We start from the raw sequence: 25,783 nt of genomic DNA, 5'->3' as shown, positions 1-25,783 counted from the left end.
GAATTTGCCTTCTTCAGTAACCTCCATGCCTGGATCTCCATTAGTCTCACAATAGGACTTCTTCTTCCTTTCACCCCCTCCTGGCACGTCTGGTGGTCCAAAAGGAAGACCTCAGAAAGATGATTCAGGACAAGATTCCAGGCATCTTTTAACATGCAAGGCACTTAACCCTCTAGGCACTTAACCTTAGGTACAAACTTAGATTGTGAGCCCTCCATAAAGTTGGCCTGGCAGCCTTCCATTACCTTTTATCTGGCAGAGTAATCCTTCAGCAAACAGAAAAAGCAGTTGGCCATGTCTTATACCAACAAGCAAGGGTGAATGAGCTTCTACCCAGTGTGTCTAGAAATTGTAGAATCTGGCAGTGGTTTATGCTGCAGTCAGCCCTTCTCAGAGTGACCTACGTACAGAATCAGCAATAAGCTAGCAGATAAGCTGAGCAGAACTACATGAAGGTCATTCAATGCTCAAGTTGCTTGCTGGCATCCTCCAGATGCAGAATAGCAGAAGATGTATTTTTGATACACTGAATGATAAACCTACTGTATCCCATGCATCAGTCCTGTTAATATCAACACCAGAGGATGTTCTTTCATTCTAATAACATTACATGCCTGAAACCCTCTACTCCTACTGCTGAGAGCTCAATGACCCTCAGTTACCCTATTTTTTCTCTTTACATTTATTTTCTTCCAGTTACTACTTATGGCTCCAGTACACTTTTTCTTCTTGGTACTGTCCCTTCCTAATATGTTTCTCCATCTGAAACCACTGTACACTGCAGGAACACATTGTCCACCCTCCGTATTCATCATCTCACCATCTCTTTTTTTTCCTCTTCCTTTTTCTCAGCTCTCAACCTTCAACATTTCCTTCCTTCCATTCATCCATCTCCTTTCTATCTGAGTACATCTCGCCTTAGTCGCTGTCATCATACCTCTCCTGCATACTCTCTTGCTCCTTCTCCTGCTCTCTGCTGGGGACATTAATCCCAATCCTGATCCTCCACATCAGCTCTCATCCTATTTGTGCAGGTCACACCGTGATATCTCCAATCTAATTTCTGTTCCTCTCCTCCCCTCTTCTTCCCTGCCTTTCTCTTGCGCTCTGTGGAATGCCTGCTCTGTCTGTAACAAACTTTCCTACATCCATGACCTCTTTATCTCTCGTACTCTCCATCTGCTTGCCCTAACTGAAACTTGGCTTTACCCTGAAGTCTCTGCTTCAGTCGTGGCCCTATGCCATGGAGGTCATCTTTTCTCCCATACTCCTTGCCCAGTTGGCCGCGGAGGTGGTGTCGGGCTACTACTTTCACCCTCTTGTAGATTTCAACCTCTTCTTCCACCTCAGTCTCACTGTTTTTCTTCCTTCGAAGTCCACTCCATCCGTCTATTTGCTCCTCTGCCTCTCCGAGTAGCAGTCATTTATCGACCCCCTGATAAGTCCCTTTCTTCTTCTCACTGACTTTGATGCCTGGCTTTCCTTCTTTCTTGAACCGTCATCTCCTTCCCTCATTCTTGGGGATTTTAACATTCATGTTAACGATCCCTCTGACTCTTATGCTTCTCAGTTTCTTGCTTTAACATCCTCTTTCAATCTTCAACTGTGCTCCACTGCCCCCACTCACCAGAATGGCCACTGTCTTGATCTTATCCTCTTCTCAAACTGCTCACTCTCCAGTTTCTGTGCCTCATCTCTTCCCCTCTCTGACCATCATCTGATAACTTTCACACTTAAACACCCTCCTCCCCAGTCCCGTCCAATCTTAACCAATACATTTAGGAATCTTCAGGCTATTGACCCTTCTACTGTGTCCTCCAGTGTTTCAAATCTCTTCTCTATCACTGTGTTATCCAAGTCTGTCAATGAGGCTGTCTCTTCCTGTAATACTATTCTCTCCTCTGCTCTGGATACTCTTGCTCCTCCCATTCCCCCCGTTCTGTAAAACGTACCAAACCCCAGCCTTGGCTGACTTCTAGAATCCACTACATACATTCCTGTGCTCGCTCTGCCGAACGCCTTTGGCTGAAATCTCGTGCCCATGCTGACTTCATACATTTCAAATTCTTGCTGACCTCCTTCCAGTCTGCTCTTTTACTTGCCAAACAGGACTATTACATCTCTTGGCTCAAACCCTCGACGTCTCTTTGCCACACTGAACTCAAAGTGCCTTAACCTCCAACTCCTCCTTCAGTTTCCCCCCAGACTCTGGCTGAGTTCTTTCATGATAAGGTTCACAAGATTAAACTTGAATTCTCAACCAGGTCACCTCCACCTCTCCTTCCCTTAGTCCATTCTCTCAACCCTCCAACCCCTGCCTCCTTTTCTTCCTTTTCTGAAATCACTAAAGAGGAAACTACACATCTTATTTCCTCCTCAAAACTAACTACCTGTTCCTCTGATCCTATTCCTACCCAACACTATCTCTCCTACTGTCATCCCTGTTATCTGTCATATCCTCAATCTTTCACTGTCCACTGTGACTGTTCCTGATGCCTTCAAACATGCCATAGTCACACCACTCCTTAAAAAACCTTCATTGGACCCTACCTGTCCTTCCAACTATCGCCCCATCTCCCTCCTCCCTTTCCTATCCAAGATACTTGAACTTGCTGTTCGCCGCCGTTGCCTTGACTTTCTTTCATCTCAAGCTATTCTTGATCCATTTCAATCTGGCTTTTGCCCCCTTCATTCAACTGAAACAGCGCTTGCTAAAGTCTCCAATGATCTATTCCTGGCCGGATCCAAAGGTCTCTATTCTATCCTCATCCTTCTCGATCTATCTGCTGCTTTTGACACTGTTGATCACAGCCTACTCCTTGATACGCTGTCCTCACTTGGATTTCAGGGCTCTGTTCTTTCCTGGTTTTCTTCTTATCTCTCCCAGCATACCTTTAGTGTATACTCTAGTGGATTCTCCTCTACTTCTATCCCACTATCAGTTGGTGTACCTCAGGGATCTGTCCTGGGACCTCTTCTTTTCTCCATCTATACTTCTTCCCTTGGTACTCTGATCTCATCCCATGGTTTTCAGTATCATCTTTATGCTGATGACTCCCAGATCTACCTCTCCACACCAGAAATCTCAGCCGAAATCCAGGCCAAAGTATCAGCCTGCCTGTCTGACATTGCTGCCTGGATGTCTCAGTGCCATCTGAAACTAAACATGACCAAGACTGAGCTTCTTATCTTTCCCCCTAAACCAACCTCTCCTCCTCCCCCATTCTCTATTTCTGTGGATAACACTCTCATCCTTCCTGTCTCATCAGCTCATAAGCTTGGGGTCATCTTTGACTCCTCCCTCTCCTTCTCTGCACATATTCAGCAGACTGCTAAAACCTGTCATTTCTTTCTCTATAATATCACCAAAATTCACCCTTTCCTTTCTGAGCACACTACCAGAACACTCATCCACACTCTTATAACCTCTCGCTTAGACTATTGCAACTTGCTTCTCACAGGTCTCCCACTTAGCCATCTCTCTCCTCTTCAATCTGTTCAAAATTCTGCTGCACGACTAATATTCTGCCAGTGTCGTTATGCTCATATTAGCCCTCTCCTCAAGTCACTTCACTGGCTTCCTATCCGTTTCCGCATACAGTTCAAACTCCTCTTATTGACCTATAAGTGCATTCACTCTGCAGCTCCTCAATACCTCTCCACTCTCATCTCTCCCTACATTCCTCCCCGGGAACTCTGTTCACTGGGTAAATCTCTTTTATCTGCACCCTTCTCCTCCACTGCTAACTCCAGACTCCGTTCCTTTTATCTTGCTGCACCATATGCCTGGAATAGACTTCCTGAGCCGGTACGTCAAGCTCCATCTCTGGCTGTCTTCAAATCTAAGCTAAAAGCCCACCTTTTTGATGCTGCTTTTAACTCCTAACCCTTATTCACTTGTTCAGAACCCTTATTTTATCACCCTCACTTTAACATTCCCTTATCTCTTGTTTGTCCTGTTTGTCTGTCCTAATTAGATTGTAAGCTCTGTCGAGCAGGGACTGTCTCTTCATGTTGAAATGTACAGCGCTGCATACATCTAGTAGCGCTTTAGAAATGATAAGTAGTAGTAGCAGTAGTTACACGTTCTGTGGATGATTCTATTTCATTTACACAGTTGTCAAGAGCTGCAGTGGCTCTGTGGCTTTCTTAAGGGTGGAATCAAATTGGCAAAAATGTATATTGTAGTCAATTGCCACAAATACTTGCTAACAGACCACAAAGTATTATAATGTCACTTGAATTGTAACCTATATTTTGAATATAGTAATATAATATAAGTAACCTCAGTGGTGGTACTTGGCATTATATGTTTCCATCAAGCTTCATCCACCAACCTCCTCATCGGCTCCTTAAAAACAACGTTATCTTTTAAGAATTCTTCAATCTCAAATCACTTTTGAAAAGAAGATGGAACTTCGCAGGGGTGAAGAAAAGACTTAAAAGACAGATTGACTGCAATATCATACTTTTGACAAAGGATGTAGATGACAAATGTTAAACCAACTGAGGAACGTCATCCAAATTCTCAACCCACAAACCCTCCATCTTGGATGGATTTAAATGTAATCTAAGAACTCTTCTAATTAAACATTAACTTTCTGACACAAGACAATATAATCCTTAGATGTAGTCCATTACATAAGAACATAAGAGTAGCCATACTGGGTCAGACTAATAGTCCATCTAGCCCAGTATCCTGCTTCCAGCAGTGGCCAATCCAGGTCACAAGTACCTGGCATAAACCCAATTAGCAGCAATCAGTTGCAGTAAGCAGGATGGACCTAGCAAGTTGAAAGGGGGTTCCTTGAGAAAGCCTTGTGCAAAACACGAATCATGTCGGAATAATATCCCCCTGAGCTGACATCCTTTCAGATAAGTTTTGTAAAATATCTTCTTTTCAAATTTTACAAAACTTGCTAGGTCCATCCTGCTTACTGCAACTGATTGCTGCTAATTGGGTTTATACCAGGTACTTGTGACCTGGATTGGCCACTGCTGGAAGCAGGATACTGGGCTAGATGGACTATTAGTCTGACCCAGTATGGCTACTCTTATGTTCTTATGTAATGGACTACATCTAAGGATTATATTGTCTTGTGTCAGAAAGTTAATGTTTAATTAGAAGAGTTCTCAGATTACATTTAAATCCATCCAAGATGGAGGGTTTGTGGGTTGAGAATTTGGATGACGTTCCTCAGTTGGTTTAACATTTGTCATCTACATCCTTTGTCAAAAGTATGATATTGCAGTCAATCTGTCTTTTTTTTCTTCACCCCTGCGAAGTTCCATCATTTGTCATTTCTCAGAGTGAGCTTTGCAGTCATTTGTTATTGGGTTTGCCAAAAAATGTGTGCGGTCTCTCCATTTACCACAAAAGGCAGCAACTCATTTGATTTTGGGGATCTCTTGTAAGGGTCATATCTGCTTGGCATTGCATATTCTTTACTAGCCACCCATAACTTTCAGGACTCAATGTTTGCTTTTTAAGGCCCTCCGTGGTCCTGATTATTGTTTGGATAAGCTAAAGGTGTATGTTCCTGCGTACGTCTAGTAGCGCTTTAGAAATGATAAGTAGTAGTAGTAGTATGTTCCTTCTTATTTAGTGAGGTCAGCTTCGCCGCCTTCTTTCTCTTCTAAGGCTTATCACAATGCTCTTATCACTTTTTCTGCTCTGGAAGTGCTTCAACTGGAGAGAATACTTAAAAGCATTTCTTCTTACTTCAGATTATTTTACAGTATTGCATTTGGATTTGATTCTATGACTGTTCATTGTCTTTGCCTTATTGCAATTATGATTCTGTTACCGTGCTGGTTAGGTGATTAAGCAAATTAAAATAAGTAAGTTAAAGAGCTACTTTGTACAATTACCCCATTTGAATCTGACTCGGCTTAAGTGACCACCATTTCAGCCTATTCATGTCTGTAATTCAAAGCACCTAACATCAAAGGTAATCTTTGAACTCTGGGAATTGGTAACTTCCCTGCTTTAGAAAAGATCCTTCAGTGGACTGGTACTTTGTACTCATCACTTCAACCAGTCCATTATCCTTCCTTTTTCTTTTCCCCTAGTCCTCATGTACACAGAGGCAACATGTCACACCTTCTCAGCATATCCACTCACCTCAAGCTACCCTACATAAGACATGGTCTGGCAAAGGAGTGAGAGCCTGGGCTATAAAAGGGTTTATGCTTTTAATTAAGCAGAACTAAAGAGTCTTCATAGCTTGTTGCACCTTACAACCTCAACACACACCTACCAATGGTGCATTGACCTCCAAATTCTATAAATGGCTCCCAAAGTTAGATGCGCAGAGCCACTGGTAAATACTTTCGTTAGCATGCGCTTTGTTGGCATACATTGTCTGCATAATTACCAATCATATGATTCTAAATACAGTAGCATAATTACTGTTAAAATGATCTAATTTTTTAACAGTGATCTTCTAATAATGTTTCATTCACTAATAATGTACTGACCACTTCCTGATTAGGAGGACAGCAACCTCAATAATGCAGTGATCAATTATTGATTAGGAGTGCAGTGTCATTAGTAATGCAGTGATCACTTATTGATTAGGAGATCAGCGGCCTCATTAATAATAGTGATCACTTATTGATTAGGAGATCAGCATCCTCATTAATAATGCAATGATCAGTTATTGATTAGGAGAGCAGTGACCTCATTAATAAAGTGATCACTTATTGATTAGGAGATCAGTGACCTCATTAATAATACAGTAATCACTTATTGATTAGGAGATCAGTGTCCTCATTAATAATGCAATGATCCCTTCCTGATTGGGGTGCATTTTTCATACCATTCCCCTCGCTGCTGTGTGAACAAGTATTTTATGACACTGGACTTTGTTTGTGGTTTTTGGAGGTAATGTCCATGCGTAGTGTCCCTATGAATTTGGCCATGTATGGAGACTGTCATCTTTCCCTGTTGGCCAAATTTATTTGGAAAGTAACCTGTGCAGATTGGTGTTTGATCTTCTAGAGTCCATTTCCTGTTCCTCTTAGCCAGTTTGAGCAAGGTTCATTTTCAGAGGCAAAATAACTGGGTTAATCACTAGTCACCTGGAAAAGCAGCTGTCAGAATTGTTCTCTTGATGTTCAGAGGCCGATATTCTTGGAGGCCGATATTTCTTGGAGAGTTGCATTCCAACTGACCTCTTTGAAATTGTTTTATAGCTGAGTATCTAAATTTAAAAGTCTAAAAAGTGAGTGGCTGTGGGGGTAGAATATGGATGGGTGAAAAAGCTAGGAGCTTGCCAGTGATTTTCAGCACTAGGAACCTAATTTAAGCAAATTAACAGTGGAGCTAAATTTAGCAAATTTTAAATAAACTTGCAAACTTAGGTGAATTTTCAGCTGAGAATTTTGAGGACTGTATAAAGAAATGCAACCAAAATTAGAGCAGAGTGTCTGTCAGTGCATTTGCCAACTATTATCGGAGGGGACCACCAGCTCATTTTCAAAAGTGATTGCCGGCCATCTTCCTACACAAATTGGGAGATGGCCGGCGATCTCCTGAACCCGGCCAAATTGGTATAATCGAAAGCCGATTTTGGCTGGGTTCAACTGCTTTCCGTCGCAGAGCCGGCAAGACATCAAGGGGGCGTGTCGGTAGGGTAGTGAAGGCGGGACAGGGCCGTGCTCACAAGATGGCCAGCTTCGCCCAATAATGGGAAAAAAAAGCCAGGCTTGACAAGCATTTCACCGGCTTTACTTGGTCCCTTTTTTTTCACGACCAAGCTTCAAAAAGGAGCCCCAACTGACCAAATGACCACCGGAGGGAATCAGGGATGACCTCCCCTTACTCCCCCAGTGGTCACCAACCCCCCCCCCCCCCCCCCACCCCCCAAAAAAAAACTTTTTTGCCAGCCTCTATGCCAGCCTCAAATGTCATACCCAGCTCCCTGATAGCAGTATGCAAGTCCCTGGAGCAGTTTTTAGTGGGTGCAGTGCACTTCAGACAGGTGGACCCAGGCCCATCCCCCCCCTGCGGTTACACTTGTGGTGGTAAATGGGAGCCCTCCAAACCCCACCCAAACCCCACTGTACCCACATGTAGGTGCCCCCCTTCACCCCTTAGGGCTATGGTAATGGTGTAGAGTTGTGGGGAGTGAGTTTTGGGGGGGATTTGGGGAACTAAAAAACCAAGGGAAGGGAGCTATGCACTTGGGAGCTATTTTTATTTTTTTAAATAATTTTTAGACGTGCCCCCTAGGGTGCCCAGTTGGTGTCCTGGCATGTGAGGGGGGCCAGTGCACTACAAATGCTGGCTTCTCCCATGACCAAATGCCTTGGATTTGGCCGGGTTTGAGATGGCCGGCATTATTTTCCATTATGGCAGAAAACTGATGCCGGCCATCTCAAACCCAGCAAACTCTGACATTTGGCCGGGCCCAACTGTATTAGCGAAGAAAAAGATGGCCGGCCATCTTTTTTGAAAATACGGTTGGCTCCGCCCACTTACGGCGCCGGCCTCGGATATAGCCGCCCATAGAGATGGCCGGCGCCATTCAATTATGTCCCTCCAAATAGGCTTTGTCTGAAGTAGGCAGTCGGTCCACAATGTTAGGGAGCTCTTATTGGCCATGGCCCATTGTCAGAAGTTCAAAGTGCCTTCTCTGTTGATTAGTTTAGAGGCATTTCATAGGGTCCAGTGTTTTAGCTGGCTGGTTTTTAGTGGCCATTAAAACTCACCAACTGCCTCTTTATTAGTTAATGGGGTGGGGGTAGATACTCGACAGGGCTGTCGAATGTCATTAGAGCCCTTAATGTGTAGCATATGGGCAGCCAGGGATGTGGAGGGATTGCCTTGGAGACCACATGGATTAAAGCGTTAACTTTTGCTGACGATTTGTTGGTTGTATTCTGTAATCCACAGGGATCCCTTCCTCAATTGTTACGCTTATGGAAGGCAAGCAGGAATTTGTTTAAACTTTACATAGTTATGGCAAACTCAAATGATACAGCTGCTCAACTTGGAGAGAGATGGAATTACAGATATCAATTCTGTGCGAGGAGAATGTTTGTTTTTTGCAAGATTTGGTAATCCTTTTGAACTACTCCTACACCCACAACTTCTATCAGAATTTTAAATTTCCCGTAAATTAGTAATGATACCTGATTTTAGACTGGAAGGTTATAGGGCAAGAAATAGGGAGAGTTTGGTGGGGTGGGGGGGTGGGGAAGGAGGAAGAAGGGATAGAGTGGGGATTCGGGTGTATGTTAAGGACTGTATACTGTTTGGATCCTTCAAGGTTATGTGGAATTCTGTTCTATGCAAATTGCTATAAATATTTGAAGTGTTATACCTAAGTTATATCATGTGATTTTGGATGTTCAATAAAAAAAGATTCAAACTTAAAGAAATGCAACCAGCATAAACGTTCACTGTGGTAGCTTTAGAAAGGTTGCATGTATAGGTTCTCTTCTTAAATTGACATGTGTGTATCTTGTGGCAGCAGGCACTCTGTATATTTACGCTTGTTCATGAGCCACGGGAAATATACGTGTGCATATCTTCCATCAAAAGATGTGTGTAAACCCTAAACCCTGCCTTGCTGTACCCCGGGACTCCCACTTACACAATGTTTTAAAAGTGTGTGTCGGATTGCTGCCTGCTGCATCTGCTTTCATAAGTGTATCCAGCATATTATTTAAAAAATGACTCTTTCCTTGTAGGATACCCAGTTTCTAAAAACAGCCTCCTACGTTCAGCAGAAAATAAGCAGCGAACTTACTAACCTAATCTAAGTGTCTAGACTTACAAGCTCAGGATTTTTTGAAGCTCAGGATTTTTTGAATCTCAGGCTCTCGCGGTCATCTGATGAGTGCTGGGGTGTGACTGTCTGCATTGCAGTGTGACATTCAACACACCTTGCAAGAAAGTGGGCCTAGGCAAGACACAGGGATTAAACCCCATGGCAGGGCAGCCAAGGGGTGGCTGCTCAGTGGAATTCCTGCTGTTGGAAACTGAAAACTTTGCATAAAGATTTTGAGAAGCTGGAGGTTTGCAAACCCGTGTCCTCTGCCATAACTGACCTTTTTCATTAGTCTTTATAATGAAACTGAACAGTGCTTTCTGCTTGTAAGGTAAGTGTGATCCCTGTGGGAGTAGCTGCAGCAAATCTCTTCTGCTTTCTTGTAGCTGACAGTGACCTGGTATCTTGTACAGAACATTCCTGTCTTTCATCTCAGTCCCACAACTGAGGTTGTTCTCAGAGGACTCAGATGCACCCTATAATCATTCTGACCCCTGCCTCGTCAGCAGAGGGCTCTGTACCACTGTTTGAGAAGCCAGCTTTAAAGGAGGTTGGGAGGGTGGCAGCTTAGACCTCATGTTAGCCAGCTACAGTAGGTATTGTTAGAGTGCTCATGCTAGGAGGTATTCCACTCCTTCTCCTCTAGGCATTCTGTTTCCCAGCTGCAAAACCAGCATTCAATATTCAGGAATGCTTTGGCAATGAAGGTTAAAGAAAAGAAAACCCTATGTACAGTCAGTCCCATCAAGGTGAAGCTGGCTCCATCCATCTCTATGCCCAGCACTGGAGAGGGACTTCTGCCCCTTGGGAATCCCAGGTTTAGAGCACAACCACGGTCCATTGAGCATCTTATTAAAGAAGCCCTTCTGTTTTCTCACTGTGTGGGCTAGATACTGGAAAGCGGAGCTGATCCCCTTCCCTCCCCACTGAAATCTCCTTGTCAGACCCTTGCACTGGTGAGGGGACTGAGTAGGGCTGTGGAATGCGCAAATGAATAGAAAGGGTGTGAGAGACATTGGTGCTGAGATGCAAGTATGTCAGAGAGTCCCAGCAGCACCATCCAGAAATATGGGGTGAAGCTACTGTAGCTAGCAAGTCACTGCATTGAGCTTTCTTACCTGCTCGGTTGATTTCAATGATTTCCTCTTGAGCTAGTGGGCAGGCATCTCCCGGAGTACCTCTGTGGGGTGACTGCATGTCAGGCTTGCAATAGTTGGGGGATCCAGGTTGCGGGGGCCGTGGGATATGCTTATTTTTTTTCTTTGGTAGTTTCTGCTTGGCCATGGCGAGAGAGTAGTACATTCCAAAATTATTGACAATGACAGGCACCGGCATTGCAATGGTCAGCACACCAGCCAGAGCACAAAGGGCCCCCACCAACATTCCAGACCAGGTCACCGGATACATGTCCCCATAGCCCAAAGTTGTCATAGTTACCACGGCCCACCAAAATCCAATGGGGATGTTCTTAAAGTTGGTGTGCGCACTGCCTGTGATGTCACCTGGCTTAGCTCCAATCCTCTCTGCGTAGTAAATCATGGTGGCAAAGATCAAGACCCCTAGGGCCAGGAATATGATAAGAAGAAGGAATTCATTGGTGCTGGCCCTGAGGGTGTGACCAAGAACCCTGAGCCCAACAAAGTGACGGGTCAGCTTGAAGATCCTCAGGATCCTGACAAATCGGACAACCCTTAAGAAACCCAGGACATCCTTGGCAGCCTTAGAAGAAAGGCCACTTAAGCCAACTTCCAGGTAGAACGGTAGGATGGCTACAAAGTCAATAATGTTCAAGCTACTTTTTATGAACTCTATCTTGTCAGGGCAAAAGAGGACACGCATGAGGAACTCAAAGGTAAACCAGATGACACATATGCCTTCCACGTAGGTGAGGAACGGTTCTGTCTCCATCTCTATGTTGATCTCGACCCGGGTGTCATTCCCATTTGTATATGTTTCCGTCTTGTTTTTGATCTTGTTGAATGCCTCATGGGTCTCTAGGCAAAAGGTGGTGATGGAGATGAGGATGAAGAAGAGGGAAGCAAATGCGATATACTGCCATCACAAATATGAAAAAAAGAAAGCAGAGAGAGAAAAAAAATAGAACTTTAGCAAAAGACAACTTTTAGCTTTCCCTAGCAGTCAGACGGTTTGGATATGTCTCTCTAGTGCTTCAACTGGATTAGTGTAATGCACTTTACACTGGTCTGACTACAAAGGGCCTGTACCAGCTCCAATTGATTCAGAATGCTGCAGCAAGACTAATAAAAGGTTGCAAGCGATGTGACCACATCACACCATTTTTGAAAAAACTTCACTGGCTACCAGTACAATACAGGGCTAAATTTAAAACTCTGTCTGACCTTCAAGACCTTTAAAGGAAATGGCCCCGAGTACCTGAAGAATAGGATGATCCTCTACACGTCCAAGGATATTAAGATCCTCTCAAGGACTATCACTAACAACACCCTCTCCAAAATTCATTATACAATGTGATACCCACAAGCGAGCCTTCTCCAGAGTAGTCCCCACACTCTGGAATGCACTCCCTGAAAGGCTCCACTTAACACAAGACTATCTCTACTTCGGGAAGCAGGTGAAAGCTTGGCTCTTCAACCAGGCCTTTAATGGAAGAAGTAACTAACTTGTTAGTCTCACTCACACACACAAGGGATGAGATGGGCTGCACATACTACAACAGGACATGTTTATCCACGCCTGCCCTGAGATAATATTTAACCATCTGTCTGAACTCATGTGCAACTTTCTTTAAATTAGTCACCTTACTTTCCTAATAAATAAATAAATAAAAATAAACTGTATTGAGCTTTGATACTGATTATTGCAAAGAACTGACATTTTCAATGTATGAAGAGTTTATCCGGTACTGTTCTGTAGCAGGTATCCCCTATCTCCCAAACAGCACAGAGATCAGATACTTTCAGAAGAGAATTGGGGAGGGGGGTGTAGAACTTGCAATTATTTCCCTTGAAGTTAAAACCCATGTCTGCATTATTAATTAGCATTTGCATCTGTTTTAATGTCTTCCAGATCACTTGGGGATGCTTAGTGCAAGTTGCAGAGCTGACTTATTGAGGCAGATTAATATTTCATTGTTGTCTGTATAAGGGGTCAATTCAAGAAACATCGCCTACAAGTCAAGCGCCTACATTTCACGCACTAAGCATTCTATAAGTACGATTAAGCGCCTAATTCCATTTTAGAATTCTTGTGTAAGTCGACATTTATGCATCAACATTTCAGCATGTCAATGGCAGGTATAAATGTGCACGCCTAAATGCCGCACCTTGTGCACACGCAACTGATGGCATTCTAAAAGTGTGCACTAGGATAGCCAGAAGACCCATGCTCTGCCCATGTGAACTTTTCCTCCATAGTTACATGCTAGACTATTTATGCACACACTTTACAGAATAGGATCATAACTCACGACTGTAGCTCCAAATTACTGCCAATTAGTGTTAGTTTTGGCCAATTGATAGCGCCAGTCAAGGTCAATTTAGTTATGTTCTTATGTGGTAATGCGCAATTGTGTACATACTGTAGCTGTGTGCACAGTTTCTAGAATTTTAGGGTCACTAAGCTTTCTCAGTGACCTATGCTAGAGCTCACAGACCAGTCGAGCATCTGCACAAGCTTTAATGCTTGAAGAGATCCCCCATGTCTCACTCCTGTATAATGCCCTGTTCCCTTTCACCTTTCATCTCAACAGTGACTGGACAGCATGGTCTCACCAGGCTGATGGCCAAGCCCCAAATCCTTCCCTGCTCTGGCACAGATGCAGGGAGAAGAGAGCACCTCCCGAAACCCCTTAGGGGCTGCAAGCGCATCAGCTGAGAGGCACTCTGAAAACTGATCTCAATCGCCCACTCTCTCACACCTACAGAAATAGCTTCTCCAAGATGTTTATAGATATGAATGAATCCTGATCGCCCAGTTCCGGGAAGGATAACACATTTGTGTGAAATCACACCTTTCCTTAAATATCAAGCTGAATTTACAGTGAAGGCATTCTGTGAAGGAAATCAGGCAGGGGTGAATGTGACCCCGGGGGCTACAGGGAAGGAGAACGACTGGGGTCCTTGAGTTCTAATCCCAGTAGGGGTGCTCAGGCCAAAAGAAGGTGTTTTGTTTAGTTTCCTATCTCATTTATGGGATTTATAGAATAAACGTTCAAAGGTTTAAGTAGATTTTCAGCATTGAAAGAGGTACCCCATGGTGTGACATGCTTGGGGAAGTAAATGACACATATATATTGAGGTTTCAAAAATATATTCTTATAATTAACCTTATACTTCACACTTCCATTGGAGGAGAATTCAAGTATCGACATTTTATCTAACCTACCAACAGATTTTCAGACATGAAATATGTAGATAGCTTCATCTTGAAGGTCAGATTGTTGCAGACTGAAAAGGGCTGGCACATACTGTCAGGCATCTTATTGACATTTTACCCCCCTCTGCCTCAGCTCTAATCCCCGGCTCTGCCACCAACCCTCTGCCTCAGTTCTAATCCATGGCTCTGTCACTGACTCTCTATGTGTGACCCTGAGGTGAATCACTTTATCCCTTCATGCCTCAGCTCTAATCCACAGCTTTGTCCCTGTGTGTGTGTGGTGGTGATGGGGGATCACATAACCTCCCTCTGCCTCAAATCTAATCCCCTGCTCTTGTGTAACCCTGGAGTGAATCTTATCATGCTGAACACCCCCAGCATCATTTTGCACATTTGGGCTCCTTTAGTCTGGGATATTCTCATGAATTCTCAGGGCTCCTCTCATGGGAAGAAAGATTAATGCACCAGTAGTAATAAGGGATCTCTGCTGAGCTGTCTACCACCCATTCCTCAAACATACTACAGAGTGACCAGTACAAAGGCTGGTGAAACTGCACTAGTCCACCTTCACAGCCAGTAAAAAGGCTTGTGAGACTGCTCTATTCCACCTTCACAGCCAAAAAGCTGCTTTATTAAAAAAAGCAAACTTTATCTTGCAAGATGTAAATAGATGTAAATTCAAGTTTTAAAATTATGGGGAAAAGGGTATAGAGACTAGCTAATATCTATACCCTTTCCCCCCATAGTTTTAAAACTTGAATTTTCTGCCACAGCATTAACAGAAGACACAGTAGGGCCTAGTTTGGTCCTCATTCCCACCCCTAGCTCAACTCTTCATTTATAGTCAATTATTCTAATTAGGACAACAAGAGGAGAGACAAAGCCAACATGGATTTAGTGAAGGGAAACCTTGCCTCACCAATCTATTACATTTCTTTGAAGGGGTGAACAAACATGTGGATAAAGGTGAGCCGGTCGATATTGTGTATCTAGATTTTCAAAAGGCATTTGACAAAGTACCTCATGAAAGACTCCAGAGGAAATTGGAGAGTCATGGGATAGGAGGTAGTGTCCTATTGCGAATAAAAAAACTGGTTAAAAGATAGAAAACAGAGGGTAAGGTTAAATGGTCAGTATTCTCAATGGAGAACGGTAGACAGTGGGGTTCCCCAGGGGTCTGTGCTGGGACCTCTGCTTTATAATATATTTATAAATGATCTAGAGATAGGGGTAACTAGTGAGGTAATTAAATTTGCTGATGACACAAAGTTATTCAAAGTTTGTAAATAGTAAGAGGATTGTGAAAAATTACAAGAGGACCTTGAGAGACTGGGCATCTAAAAGGGAAATGACGTTTAATGTGAGCAAGTGCAAAGTGATGCATGTGGGAAAGAGGAACCAAAATTATAGCTACGTATATCAAGTTTCCACGTTAGGATTCACCGACCAGGAAAGGAATCTAGGCGTCATCGTTGATGATACATTGAAACCCTCTGCTCAGTGTGCGGCGGCGGCTAAGAAGGAAAATAGAATGTTAGATATTATTAGGAAAAGGATGGAAAACAAAGATGAGGACATTATAATGCCTTTGTGTCGCTCCATGGTGTGATCACACCTCGAATATTGTGTTCAATTCTGGTCACTACATCTCAAAAATGATATAGTGGAATTAGAAAAGATACAGAGAAGGGCGACGAGAATGATAAAGGGGATGGGATGACTTCCCTATGAGGAAAGGCTAAAGCGGCTAGGGATTTTCAGCTTGGAGAAAAGATGGCTGAGGGGAGATATGATAGAGGTCTATAAAATAATGAGTGGAGTAGAATGGGTAGACATGAATCGCTTGTTTATTGTTTCCAAAAATACTAGGACTAGGGGGCATGCAATGAAGCTACAAAGTAGTAAATTTAAAACAAATCAGAGAAAATATTTCTTCATTCAACATGTAATTAAACTCTGGAATTCATTGCCAGAGAATGTAGTAAGAGCAGTTAGCTTAGCGGGGTTTAAAGGTTTGGATGGCTTCCTAAAGGAAAAGTCCTTAGACCATTATTAAAATGGACTTGGGGAAAATCCACTGCTTATTTCTAGAATGAGCAGCATAAAATGTATTGTACTGTTTTGGGATCTTGCCAGGTATTTGTGACCTGGATTGGCCACTGTTGGAAACAGAATTCTGGGCTTGATGGACCTTTGGTCTGTCCCAGTATGGCAATACTTATGTACCTTCTCAACCAGTACAAAGACTGGTAAGACTGCTGTATTCCACCTTTGCAGCCAGTACAAAATCTGATGAGACTGCTCTATTTCACTTTTATGGAGAGTGGGCTGCCCTGCACTTTGCTGTGTTCATTCATATGTGCAGAAATCAATATAAACATGCAAGTACAAGGTTTATGTGTTTATATACACATTCATACATAAGTGTACATAAGCACACACATACTAAGAAGCTGTAACAGGCTTTCTTTCTATGTTGTGCTCGGCAGCGCAATGCAGCCTCTGTAACAGGACATTTCTCCGAGACCATATTAGAACTGCTTCTGTAATTCCCTTGGAAATTTTCAGCAGAACATCCATGAGAGTAGGATCAGGGTGCAGAACAGGAGGGCAAGAGAAGCGTGTAGAGAAAAACAGGAGAACAGGAAAGGGGTGAAGGTCCAGAGAGGACTGCAGAGGAAAGAAGGGTAGCAGCAGTGAGGTGCAAATTAGGAAAGGAGAGCAGGAAAGGAGTACATGGGATTAGAGCATCAGAGGTGGAGAGGAGAGGAATGCAGCATAAGTTGGTTACAAAGCAGGAGAGCAAAGTGCAGAGAAGGAGAGACTCACAGGCTAGGAGAGATGGGGAAGGGCTGTATGGCAGGAGAACAGTGGAAGGTCACAGAGAAGGAAGGCAAACAGGACAGAGGAGCAAGTAAGGAGAGGAAGGTAGATAGGATAGAAGGTGGCTGTGGCTATAGCAGTAAGCATGGAATCCTACACAAGCATTTGCTAAACCATTAATCTCCATCACTTATGCCCTCCAGTTGATGGAGAAATGGGCAGGAGGGTGATGTGTCTGTATAGAAAAGAAGAGAGGGATAAACTGAAAAAAATGGAAGAAAATGAAAGGATATAAAAAGGAGGAAAGAAGGAGGGAAGAAAGGGAGGAAAACCACAGACACAAAGATGGAATGTTATCCATAGGAAGTAGTTGCTGAATTCTTCCTATGGCTTAATCTCCACCATTCACTCACCTCTCGAGAAGATGGAAAGATAAATAACAGGAAGGTGCATGGGAATGCCTAAAATCAGAAGGCGGGACAGGTCTTCTTCATATGTCTTAAAACCCATCAGTCTCAGGAACATTCAAAAGAATGAAGGAAAAATGGCAAAAAAACAGCACAAAGGGCCTTTAAAAACAAAAGGGACACAAATTTGATCAGTAAAAGGTTTTTCAATATAAGTTTTGTGTCCCTTTTGTTTTTAAAGATCATTAAAAGGTTTTTCAATATAAGTTGTCCCTTTTGTTTTTAAAGGCCCTTTGTGCTGTTTTTTTTTTTGCTTGGACTTTGCTTGTGCTTAGTTCCCTCTCTTTGTTACACAAAAAGACTGACTAGAACATGTAAATTCAGAACACGTCAGGCTTCTTCTTTTTTTTTTTTTTTTGGCTGCTTAATGTTCACCAGTCTCAGGGTTCTGCAGAAGACTGAAGAAAGAAAACCTGCCTAAAACCCAGACCAGGACTTCTTCCAATTGTCTAATACACAGCCCATGATTCTCCAGAAAACAGGAGAATAAATGGAAGGAAGGCTGCCTAGAACCCAGACCAGGACTTATTCCAATTATCTAATTTGCATCCCATGATTCTCCAGAAAACAGGAGAATAAACTGTAGGAAGGCTGCCTAGAACCCAGGATCGTACTTGTCCCAATTATCAAATATTCATCAGTCATATGGATTTTTAATATTTGATCTATTCATAGTCTGTGTTCCTGATTATCAGTTTTATTCCTGTGTGATGTCATAAAACTGTTAATTCTGCCTCACTATGAATTATTATCTCAGATGGTATTTGGTACTGTGTGCGTTGAGGAACATACTGTCCTCAAATACCTCCTTTTGCCCAGAGTCTACTTTTCCATATAAGACACAAAGAAATAAAAAACACATCCATCTGAAGGGAGCTGAACATTTTTTTTTAAATTCAAACATTCTTTCAGTGTAATGAGACAGGAGCTCAAGAACAGTGAAAGGGTTTTCCTGTTACAATTGTACAGTAGACAAATTATTTTGCTTCCATAATTGCTTTCTCCATTTCTGTCCTGTTGCCTCACCTCAGCAAATTATCTCTCTTTATTGTCCTTGACTCCCAACCATGCCTTCCCCTCAGCAGTTTTATTTTTCAGCCTCACCAATCCATCCATCTCTGGTTATTGCCTCTGCTTTCCCCTCCCTAACCCTGTCTATCCTTAGCAGTTCAAGTATATCTGGTTATTGTCTCTACTTTTCTCCTCTCTGCCTCTCTCTCTCTCTCTCTCTCTCTCTCCCTTCTCAGCAGTTCCTGTATATGTGATTGTTGCCCCTGCTTTCCCCCTTCCCTGTCTCTCATTCTTCTGCAGTTCATGTATCTTTAATAATTGCCTCTCTCTCTCTCTCTCTCTCTCTCTGGACCCCCCAACAGTACCTGTATCTCTGGCTATTGCTCCTGCTTTTTCCCCTCCCTACACCTCTCTCTCTCTCAGCTGCTTCTAAGTTTGGTTATTGCTCCTGTTTTCCACACTCCTTGTCTCTCTCTCTCTCTCTCTCTCTCCCCCCCCCCCCCCCCCCCAGCAGTACCTGTATCTTTGGTTATTGCACCTGCTTTCCCCTCTCCCTATACCTCTCTCCTCCTCAGCAGTTACTGTATCTCTGATTATTGCTTCTGCTTTTCCCCTCCTATCCCTCTCTCTCCCCTCAGGAGCTCCTGTATCTCTGGTTATTAACCCTGCTTTTCCCTCCTGTCCCTCTTTCTCCTCAACAGTTCCTATATCTCTTGTTATTGCCCCTGCTTTTCACCCTCCTTCCCTCACTCTCACTCCACCCCTTCCTCAGAAGTTCCTGTATCTCTGGTTAATGCCCCTGCATTCTCCCTTCTTGCTCATCTTTTCCCCCTTGGCAGTTACCATACCCTGCATTGCCCTCTTCAGTCCATTTTATCCTTTACTCTTCTGTTGCCCTTCAGTACAGTAATATTCATGACATATTAGGCATTTAAAAACTACTTTTGGAGGCTATCTGAAGACAATGGCATGTAACATTTTAGTGATTAAAAATTCTTTTTTTCCCCACATCCCTCCATGATCCATGCCAGGTTGCTTCTTACTGCATACCTTTATCTTAAATGAGAAATGCTTCTGTGTGTAGGCCTCACTCACCCCCTGCTTGATATATGTCCACTCTCTAAAAATAACTCAAATCCAGAGGTAAAACCTAAAACAGGAGCCTGCTGGTCTGCTGGTGCCAAGGGGGGAATTGTGGGCGGCTGCCTTCCTGCACCTCGGAGAGCTCCCGGTGCCCTTCCTCAGGTTTTAGTTCAGAACCGCGGAGAGCCCCCGGTGCCCTAGGGCAGGCTGCGCTTCAGCACCTCGGAGAGCTCCCGGTGCTTCTTCGACTTCTTCAGTGCAGCGGTTTCCCTGCAGCACCGCCGTCCCGACCGGCCTCATTCCAACATCAGCTGTTTTGGAAAAGGAGGTCTTTGCGTACCTACAGCCCAGCTTGCATATCTCTCTCTCCTAGCCCTACAAAGCTTTCTTTGCACCATACCATGCCAATCTCTGCATGCATCAATCTGTGCTTGTGTGCTCTTCCCAGAGTATCGATTCTTGCATTTCTTTAAACTTAATCACCCAGGAAGACAGAGAAGATCATGAATAGGAGGGGAAGAGAGACAAGGAAATCTGCAGAGTTTGCTGCAGTTCGGTTCTCTCTTCCTCCTCCCCCCTTGCTAGTTGAGTGCGGCTTTCTCCCTGTACAGTGTGTGTGTGTGTGTGTGTGTGTGTGTGTGTGTGTGTGTGTGTGTGTGTGTGTGTGTGTGTGTGTGTGTGTGTGTGTGTCCCTCTTACTGTATATTGTAGGAGTCTCAGACTATTCTGTGCGGCTCATAGAATGTGTGTTGACTGTTTCACTCTGCATTACGTATAGGCTTCCTATAAATGTTTTGACTTCATTATTTGCACAGTCGGTAAAACGCAAGTTTTTATTTTTGGGACTAGCTGAGAAGGTTGAAAGGAAGGGCTAAGTCTGCAGGCTCCCCTTCACTCGTAATCAGAGCCTCAGAAGGCTGCAAACTGTAAGTCTCTCATTTGCACATTACAGTCCTAATGGAGAAAAAAAAAAACAGCCCGGGCCTTCCTGTGACGACCTCCCAGAAGTCCCCTCTGGCTGCATTGTGTGTGTGTGTGTGTGTGTGTATGTGTATATGTGTGCCTTAAGCTCGTCTTTGGGTTTTAGAGGGAGAGAGTAGGGACTTCTTGAAGTTAGCTTTTTTAAAATGTTTTTGTGTACTGTTTACCCAGTACTGCGGCAGTAAGGACCAGAAATCACTATGCCTTCTAACTAATACGCTGTAATGTGGCTTGCCGATATAACCAATTTTAGGTTCTTGTTAGTTTTCCTTTCCTACAGGAGGATCTTTCGGTGTTAAGCAGGAAGGTGATTAAAGATTAACCCTAAAAGGACACTCTGCCGGCTCAGCGTTTCTCCACAGCTATGCAGCACCGTCCCTCCCTCTCCCTACTTCATTCTGTCCAAGGGACTTTGGGGACCTGAGTCTTATATTGCATTGAAAGAAACCAGGTCGAGGGGTGGAGGAGGGGATTCTTGGTCTTAGAGTAAGTGCTAGCTTTATTGGTTTCAGTACTGCACTGCAGAGCCCCCGTCCCTGTCCCCTTTCACACCAGTACAGCTCCTCTCCCTGCACCATCTCAACACTTCCTGCTTCAGCATCTTTTCTCCCCCCCCCCCCCCACCTCGGGCCGGCGGAGTAGAGAAACTACTAAGGGACTCTGCTGAGGTTGCAGCTCCCAACGCTTTCTGTTGTATATGGGTCCCCCTAGGGCCTGGACAGCGCCTCCTGCTGCAGAAGCTGAGGGACCCTCCCCATGTGCCCTACTCTACCTCTTGTGCCCCCGTTGCCCTGTGTGCGGACTTTTCCCCTTCCCTCCATCCCCCCCCATTCCCCCCCCCCATTAAAAACATGAGCGACTGTACCCTGGCAGCCTTGGAAGAGTAGGGGTCCTCGAAGAGCGCCCAGATCTTGGGCTGCAGCCTCTTCCACCAGCCCAGCCTGCGGCCATCCTCCTGCAAGCACAGCCTCCTCAGGTCGCCCCCCACGCCCTCCTCCTCCTCTTCGGTGGGCTCCGGGGTCTCGAAGCTGTCCAGCGCCTCCTCGGCGTCCCGGTGCTGCCGGTAATTCATCCAGCAGCAGGCTTCCACGTCCGTCTCGTCGATGCCCCAGAAGGCCAGCTCCTCTTCGTAGAGGGGGCCACACACGTCGGCCGGGCAATGCAGCTTCCCGGTGCGGTAATAGTTTAGTACATAGGCGAAGACTTGCGGGTGGCGGTCGAAGAAGAACTCGTCCGCCTTGGGGTCGTAATCGAAGTTACTGAAGGCATCGGGCTCGGTGAGCCAGGACAGGCGGGTGCCAGGCAGGGTCTTGAGGGTGCTACGGTAGGTCTCATGCCGGACCCCCCCTACATTGATCACGATCTTGTCGCTGTCCTCCGTCTTGCCCATGTCTCCTTTCAAACATGACTTGGACGCCGGCTTGTTGCCAGACTTTCGCCCGCGGAAAGAGGAAACGCAAACTGAGCTGATCATAGGTGCCTCGGGTCCTTTTCTAGTTTTGTAATCCTTTTTTATTTTTTTTTCCCGGAGAAATCCGCAAGCCCAGATCAGGTTTCACTGGAGCATCGAATCAGCTGCTCTCAGACTGGAGGCGTCATCGCTCCCCCCCACGATCTCACACCTCCAGCCCCCCCCCCCCCCCTCCTCAAAAGGGCATTCAGAGGTGTCAAAAGCCTGGACAGGAGGCTGCTGCTCGATGCGTTGCTCTCTTCTCCCCCAAATCAATGTCTTGCTCCGGAGGAGGAAGACGAGGCTCAGCTTCCAGGTGTCCCGAAAAGCTCGATCTAAGAGGAGAAAGAGAAGGAAAAGGTCGGTCTGGCTGTTCTGGCTTTCTTGCACATCATTTTCTTGTCTTGCACTTGCTCTCCCCGTCCTTCCCATCCCCTCGGTCCTGTCTCTTTCCAGAACAGTCTGTCCCCCCTGGAAAGCCGGGGCTCTAGCTGCAACCGGATTCCTCTTGGAGGCTGGACTGGCAACCGAGGAGTGGGGGGGGGGGGGGGTGTTAAAAATGCAGTCACTACCACTTTAGAACAAAGTAATGGACTGCATTGTGCCTGGGACAAGAAAGTGCTGAGGCGAGGTGTGTGAAGGTCACTGTGGCTGAGTACCTGAGTGTGTGTGTGATTAAAGGTAATTGTGTGTGCATATGTGAGTGTATGTGTGTAAATGTGATTTTATCTGTGTACAGACATCTGTATGTAAAGGTGATTGTATGTGTGCAAACATGTCTGTGGCTGTGTGTGAAGGTACCTGTCACTATATGTGCTCATCATGTGTGTTTCTGTGACTGGTCACACCAGGGTGCTCTGATTCTGTTTCCAGGGCTTGGGGTCTTATCTGCAAGTTTTCCGTCTCTACCCCTCCCCTTTTTTCCCCTTCTGAAGTTTTGGTGTTAGCTGGGAGAAATGTTAGAATACTTTTTGAAAGGATGATGCTCTCACCTCTCTCCCCCCCCCCCCTTTCCTTTCTATCGCCTCTCGGCATCTGGCCTCCCTCTCCTCTGTCCAGTCCTACCTCAAGGGAAGCTGTAGGTGGAATAGAGAGAAGCAGAAGGGGCAGGTGAGAGAGGGGAGGTAGGGATTCCCTACTCTGCCTTCCCTGTCACTTCCCAACCCAGGCCCTGGTTTTTTTTCTTTCTTGAACCCTGGAGAATACTGATCTCCTACCTCCCCACATGTAAGAGCTACCACCTTCCTGCTGACCTAATAGGGAAGCCAAGCGACCTCCCCCCCCCCCCCCCCCCCCGGTAGAAAGAGCCTAGGGAGAGGAGATTGGGTCTGGGGAGAGGCCAGTGCTGGAGGGGCGTTTTCTGCCTTGGCTCCTCTCTGTATATAAATGCCCCAGTCTCTCTTTCTCACCTTTGCTTGAAATGTGAATGAGCCAGCTCCTCCTTCCGCTAACTCTCCCCCCACCCTCTCCTCCAGAAATAACCCTTCTCTTTTCTCTCTCCTTTCTATTTCTGATACTCTTGCCTCGGGCCCTGATCCCTCCCTTCTAATATTGCCTCTCCTCTCTTTTGTTCTTTTCACAGTTCCAGTTATGTCAAATGTTTGGACTATGAAGGCATCTCCGAAGTTTCTCGCTCTCTCTCTCTCTCATTTTTTAAAACATCAGGCCATCCGGTCCGGAGGAGCTCCCTTCCTTTCATAGCTAAACCCTACTCTAAATTGGCCAAGCAAGCAGGGTCCAACTTGCCCCGTCTTTGCCCTCCTTCCCCGGTCTTCCCAGCACACAGTGCAGCAGTGTTATACCCAAGCAGGCTGGCTGGGGCCATGCAGGGCACCGTTCAGTTTACGGCTTATTTTCAGAAGCCGCGTATACTGCAGCCGTGCTTCCACAGATAAAATCCGGAAAAGGGGGGGATTTATAGGGTGGTCTTAGTATTTAGGGGAATCTGATTCCTAGATTGCCATTTTGCTGCCTCGGGGCTGATCCCTTTCCAAACTGTGCCCAGGGCCAGACAAATCTAGGGAATCTGACACGTCCGCACACATCTGTGGCCATTCAGAGAGCTCCCTGGTGTCTTGTGGCTGCCTCCCATGCACTGGAGACCCGGGCAGGGGAGAGAAGGGCGCACTTACTTGGCAGTGGGGGGCTGGGGTACAGCCGGCTGCAGGGCCTGCCGGACGGACCCGGGACTGCTCTCCCTCTTGCAGGCTTGCACGATGCAGAATGGGGTTGTGCCCAGTCTACTGCAGACCGTCTTCTGACGTCAGCCGCCTCTTAAGGTGGAATTGCAGGTTCCGGCTGGCTTCCCGCTTCTAACCGAATGCAGAAAGAGGGGAGGGGGAATAGGTGACTCAGGTGACTTGCCCGATTCCCTGTCCTCGGTCCTGATCGTTCTTTCGGTCTCCAGCTGACGGTGTTTGAGTGTTGGTTATTGTAGCCCTGCAGGCGTTGTGGAGTGGGGAGAGGGACTGCGGGTGGGGGTGGGAGAATCCATCTTAAGAAGGTTAAGCCAGGGAGGTTTCATAGCTGGGGTGAAGGCGGGACCCCCCCTTTCCCGTGCAAGGTAAGAGGAGCATCTTACTGCAGACTTGGGTGGGGGGGGGGGGGGAGAATCGGAAATAAAAAGGGAGGGGAGGCAGTAAAAGAAGTTACCGGGACTTCAAGCATGGGAACCAACTTTTCAAAATGATTGGGTGCTAAATCCAATGGAAATCCTCTCTCCCTGGACACAGTATGGGGGGGGGGGGGGAGGTGTTCAAGCACCGAGAGAGCTGACTCCTATAACTTCAAGTGTCTAAGGCATTTTGCTGAGAAACTGCTGAATGCATGTTTTTGTTTGGGAACAAGGTATAAAGTCATGAGCTACTATGAAATTAAGCCCCCCCCCCCCCCCCATGCTCAAAAGTAAATGTGGGTGCTAGAGGCCATTAGCACGTTACTATCACCACATTTACCTGTGCAGAATGTTCAGAGGGGTCTAGCGCGGGAATCAACGAGAGTCCCAGCACTTGCGTAAATAGCATGCAAATGTAGTCAAGCTCATGTAAATGAGGTCATTTTGTATTGCTCCCCAATGCTCAGAAGAGCGTCCGAAACAAAACTGCCTTACCGCTGCAAAAAAATAACACCAGGTCGAAGCAGGCGTTAGGGCGTTGGAAGACAGGATTTCTCATGATTCTTTCTTCAAAATCTGCCAGTTTTGATTGCTTTTGGAAGCCGAAAGAAGCCTGTGCAAGCCCTTTTGCCCTGGTCATGAGAAACAGCAGACCCAAGAGAAAACACAAGTTGGCGTCTGTTTCTTGCATCTAAATTTAAAGTGTCCATGAAAAAAAAAAAATTAAAATGCCCAGTGAAAGCACATATTGGTATCTGTTTCCTACATCTAAATATAAGCGTCCAAGCTTTAAAAAATTGTTTTAAATGCTTATATTTAGGCCACAGAAACAGACGCCAATGTCCGAGCTTAGCATGGAATCCTTCTGCGGATGTGCCAAGCACAATCCTCCCGCCAAACTCCCTAATGCTCAACACTGTGAGCGTGCCTATATTTGCATCTCATTAGTGTAGCACCTTAGAACTCAAAAGCTCATTACACAACAGCAATGCAAACAAAAAATAGCAACACGATGGTCAAAAGAAATCACTGCAAATGATATACATGGTAAATTTGCACGAAGGGGAGGAACATTGCTGGAAAACAAAGGTTTTCTGGCAAGCGAGGCTTTTGTGCGCTTACAAGATAGAACCAGAAGCACACATCGGCACTGTTCTTCTGCGCTTTTAAATATGAGCCTTTCCGAAATTGCTTGCACTTCTAATTTTTGAAAAGCTCA

General features: G+C 45.2%; 1 protein-coding gene across 1 annotated transcript in view; it reads right to left on the bottom strand.

Annotated features, from left to right (window-relative positions):
- Nucleotides 1–21,974, bottom strand: part of LOC115465028 (potassium voltage-gated channel subfamily C member 1-like) — a 39,150-nt gene extending 17,176 nt beyond the window's left edge. Inside the window, exons 1-2 of the mRNA XM_030195426.1 lie at nucleotides 21,366–21,974; nucleotides 10,898–11,831 (exon numbers count right to left, since the gene is read on the bottom strand). Coding sequence (XP_030051286.1) covers nucleotides 10,898–11,831; nucleotides 21,366–21,974 — 1,543 coding nt within the window. The remainder of the gene's footprint in view (nucleotides 1–10,897; nucleotides 11,832–21,365) is intronic.
- Between the last annotated feature and the right edge of the window lie 3,809 nt (nucleotides 21,975–25,783).

This window comes from Microcaecilia unicolor, chromosome 3 (assembly GCF_901765095.1).
Source record: "Microcaecilia unicolor chromosome 3, aMicUni1.1, whole genome shotgun sequence".
Lineage (NCBI taxonomy): Eukaryota > Metazoa > Chordata > Amphibia > Gymnophiona > Siphonopidae > Microcaecilia > Microcaecilia unicolor.
This window is presented reverse-complemented; position numbering and strand designations above follow the sequence as displayed.